Source organism: Nestor notabilis, unplaced genomic scaffold (genome assembly GCF_000696875.1).
Source record: "Nestor notabilis isolate BGI_N333 unplaced genomic scaffold, ASM69687v1 scaffold20243, whole genome shotgun sequence".
Taxonomy (NCBI): domain Eukaryota; kingdom Metazoa; phylum Chordata; class Aves; order Psittaciformes; family Psittacidae; genus Nestor; species Nestor notabilis.
In genome coordinates, this window is record NW_009920856.1 from 2,083 (window position 1) to 6,273 (window position 4,191).

General features: G+C 55.0%; 1 protein-coding gene across 1 annotated transcript; it reads right to left on the reverse strand.

Moving 5' to 3' along the window:
* Positions 1–1,870: 1,870 nt before the first annotated feature.
* On the reverse strand, positions 1,871–4,183 carry LOC104402895 (putative Polycomb group protein ASXL1; the record flags this gene model as incomplete). The annotated part of the gene is made up of 1 exon (XM_010010885.1): positions 1,871–4,183. A coding segment is annotated over one exon (2,313 nt), but the record flags the coding sequence as incomplete, so codon positions are not given.
* Positions 4,184–4,191: the final 8 nt, after the last annotated feature.

Genomic DNA, 4,191 nt, shown 5'->3' on the forward strand with positions numbered 1-4,191 from the left:
GTCGGCAGCAAGAGTGTAAAATCCCTGCAATGAAGCTGAGGCAGCTCCCCCCAACCTGGGCCGGGCTCTGCAACCTCCCTGCTAAGAAAGAGGAGAGGAAAAGCAGTTACCGCCTCGGGGAGCGCAGGGGATGGCTTCAGAAGAAGAGGATGGAAACCACGACAGCAGGTTTTACAGAGTGTTTATTTTTCCAATACCACAAGGGACATACATGAGCAGACCCCCCAGGGCTCTGCAAACCAGACCACTGCCACCGGGACATGGCCAAGCCCTAGGCTGAGCCAGCCCCGGCTCCGCTCCCGTCTTTGGTAAGCCCTCAGCACCTCCACGCTCCCGGCCATGGTCTCTCCCCATCCCACAACATGAGGCTGATAAAACCATTTTGGAGACTAAACTTGTTGCATCCCTCCGGCTCGCATCTCAAACAGGGACTTGCACTGTTAAAACCCAAGTGCATGGTCAAGGGAGGTAGGACAGAGCTAGAAAAGGGACCAGAAGGAAAAACAAAAAGAAACCCCCTACAATTCTTCTACAACACTGCTTGAATCAAACAAGAGACTCCTCCCTGCACTGAGGCAATTCTCTCTTAACAGGTAAGTGCTCCAAAGAGGAAGAGTCCTGGGTTTGCTCTCAGTGGGTGCACGAGGTGTTCCCCTTCGTGCAGCTATAGCCAAGCTCCAGGAGATCAGTCACAGCAACAACCAGCACCAGGCTGGAGGAGGCACCGGGCACGTCTGCCCTCATGGCACAGCCTGGACACCCGGCACAGGGAGAGCCTGCCGAGCCACCTTCCTGTGTTGAGGGGGGACAGAACACAGCGGCTCCGACTCCAGAGGCAGGTTAATAACTAACACCACTTTAATGCAATACTGCCGCGAGCCTGGCAATCCAAGGGGAAAAAAAAAGAACCCTTTATGTTCTATGTACATTACATCCATTTACAGAGTTGGCCAGTACTGTGTACAACATATAAATACATGATCAAACAGATGCATAGAGGGTACTTACAGGAGCCAAATAATTCACTTTATACATCCAAGAATGAAAATATAAAAAAAGGAAAACGAAACGAAACGAGCCCCACTGCTTTCCAGATCCCACGGATCAGGGGGGCGCCTGCCAGGGCTCACTTGCTGCAGGGCTGCAACACAGAGACCACGGGAACCTCCACAGCTACACCCCAGTTCAGGGCAGACACAGCACCAGGACGCGAGCTCAGCCCCGCAGACCAGAGGCGTTCAGTTGCCACCTGATGCTTTTACTTCTGTTTCCCCTCTTGTTGCATCCATGGGCTCCGTGCAGCGCTCGGTTACTGCGCCGCCGCCTGCAGCATCCTTTACTGGGCACCATGTTCTGCTGTAGCATCCAAAGACCGCTGAGGACCGTCCCTGCAGAGCAGCTCCGCTTGCACCAAGGGCCCAGCGGCGCTTCCCAGCACACCGAGAATGGAGACGGCAGAAGGGGACAGCGGGAAGCTGCAGGGCCTCACCTAGCACAGCCCCAGAGCAGCCTGTTCCAGTTCCTTTGGGTGCGACGAGTTCCTCAACGCAGGGTCCACAGGTTGCCACAAACTGCCTCTCGGTCGGGTGTTCGCCTCAGCACAGGCACCAGGGCACAGTCGGTATCTCCATACAGCAGGAAGCAGGAGGATGGATCCAATGGGACGCAGCCCGAGACCGGAGTGTAACCGTGAGCCAAAGGGTTTTGCACTGGAGATCTTCGTGGGAAGGCAAGTCAACGTTCCTCACCGCAACAAAGTGTAGTAGCATTTCTACTATAAACAGAATAGTACTTTGTGTACAGGCTTTAGCATCAGTCGTTATCAAAATACACACACTGAATATACGCTCTGTCCCATGGCCATAATTTATTATCTCACCACAAGGCACAATACACACAGCTTAGAGGGTCCTATACAGTCGTCGTGACAGAAGGCCCCGCAGCCCTTGCACATGATCATGGCTTTAAGGCTGCAGGAGCACTTGAAGGAGATCTCGTCAACGCTGCTGCTGTCAGCAAACATCTGCACGGAAAGGGCCGAGCTGCGGCCCGCAGCAAAGTTCGCTCTGTGGCTCAGCTGCACCACGCTGCCAGCGAGGCTCCGCGGGAAAGCGGGAGCGCCGGATGAGTAATTAAAGCTGGTGGAATTAAGCTGCAGCTTAGAAAGCTTCCCATAAAATGCTTGTTTGATATTGAGCTGTGAGGGGATGGAAGAAGGCTCCAAAGGGTGACTGTGGCCTTTTCCTGCTTCCCTTGAAAACTTAAAGAACGGCAAGTCCATTCCCAGCGGGACCCTCTGCAAGTGCTCAGTCAGCTCCCTCTGGTTCTCCGCGTTCCCCTTGCCCGGGCTGCCGCTCACCACGTTCTCATTTCTCCTTCCTCCCAGGGTGCTGGGGTGCTGCTTTGAGGCCCACTCCTCCCTCGCAGCCGGCACTCCCTCTCCTGGGGCACAGCTCTTGTCCAGAGGAGTCTGTTTGCTGGGGGACAAGGTTCCTATGGCCAAAGCTTGATCCAAAGCCCTGGGGTGGTGCAGTCTAACGCTGGTGTTGCAGGGGAAACCAGAACCAAAGAGTTTCTTGCCTTGAACTCCAGGATAGTTTTTGTTGACCGAGGCACCTCCTGTCTGATTTGGACCAAGAGAAGTTACAGTTGGAGACAAAAACCGAGGCTCATTGGAGGTGTTCAACTCCTCTGGACGTGTATTTGTGGTGACACTTGCTAATGGGTTGTGCTGTGGCACCCGATGGACCTTGGGCAACTCCTTTTGCTCCTCAAAGCTACAGGAAGAAAAGGTTCTTTCCTGAGGGCCCAGATCTTCAGGCTTCTGAGAGGCACTTCCCACAGTTGCCAGCTGGTCTTGGCCCCGTAGAGTCGAGGCAACTTTGGAATGTTTCTCCGGAATAGAGTGGTCCTCCACATCCTCTGCTCCAGGCAAGGCTGCCCCTGATCCACACTTGTTCTCCTGGGGATCTGTGGAAGATCTCATTGACTGGAAGTCATCGCTCCTGCTCAGGGCACTCGTCTTTGTTCCTACATCTGGAGAAGATTCTGTTCCAAAATAGCAACTGCCACCTGTCTCCACCTGCAGGGAGAGGCTTTCCGAGGGCTTGTCCAGCGGTGGCTGCGCAGCTTCCAGCTTCATGTTGGCATGAGATGCCGGGAGAACATCCTCCAAAGGAAGGTTCCCCTTAAGCAACTGCATCACCAAAGGGTTGTTGGTTTCAACAGAGGACACGGGCCGAGCAGAACCTGCTTTCTGGGGCAGTGGTGCGTGTGGTCCCTGGCTCTGGGATGGAGGTGCAGTGCCCATCACTGTGACTGCAGGGAGGCCCACAACACAGGCCAAGTTGTCCGCCTCCGATTCTGATCTAACCCCACCACACATCTCGGTGCTGCTGGGGCAGGAGGAGTCTTTCCCAGCCACCTCCCTACAGCGGGCACCTCTGAAACACCCATCCATCTCCACGCTCTCATCAGCTACGTCACCTTCAAAATCTGAAGCAGTGTCCGTCGTCTCACTGTGTGTACTCTGCACATCCTCATCTCCACGTGTCTTGAACTCTTGGGTCTCCCTCAGTGGCTGATGTGTGTTTCCTGGTTCTGTTGAGGGGCTCCTCTCCCTCGGCTGCTCAGGTTTTTCAGAGGTGTCTATCCTGTTCTGAGAAACAAAGTCACCGTGTAAAGAGGGTCTCACCACAGGCTCTGTATTTTGCTCTCCATTACTCAGGTTGCCATCACTGCCTTCCTCTGCCTGCAGATGTGCCAAGTCCCCCAGCGCAGGGCTGGCTTCCTGCGCTCCAGCAGTCCCTGCTTTGGAGCTATCTCTACCAGTCACACATTTTTGCACAAACGTTTCAGAGCCATTAAATCTAAATCTAGAGACCAGTCCTGGCTCGTGGCGTTCGCTGCCGCCCGAGGACGATGCTGGCAGATGAGCAGGACAACTGGAGGAATTTTCCTTTACGTCAGAACGATAACCCAGCTGCAAGGCAGGGGCAGCAGCACCTCCGAGTCCTGGCACAGCCCCGTCTCCTGTAGGGCTGATCACAGCTCCCTGCACCCGAGAACACGACAGACCGTTCACTGGAGGAGCCACGCTCTTCAGCTTTGCGCTCTGCCGCTCCCGTGCCGCAGCACAAGACGGGGTTTCGGTCCGTGGCGCACAGAGGAGCTGCTCAGGGCTCTCCTCCT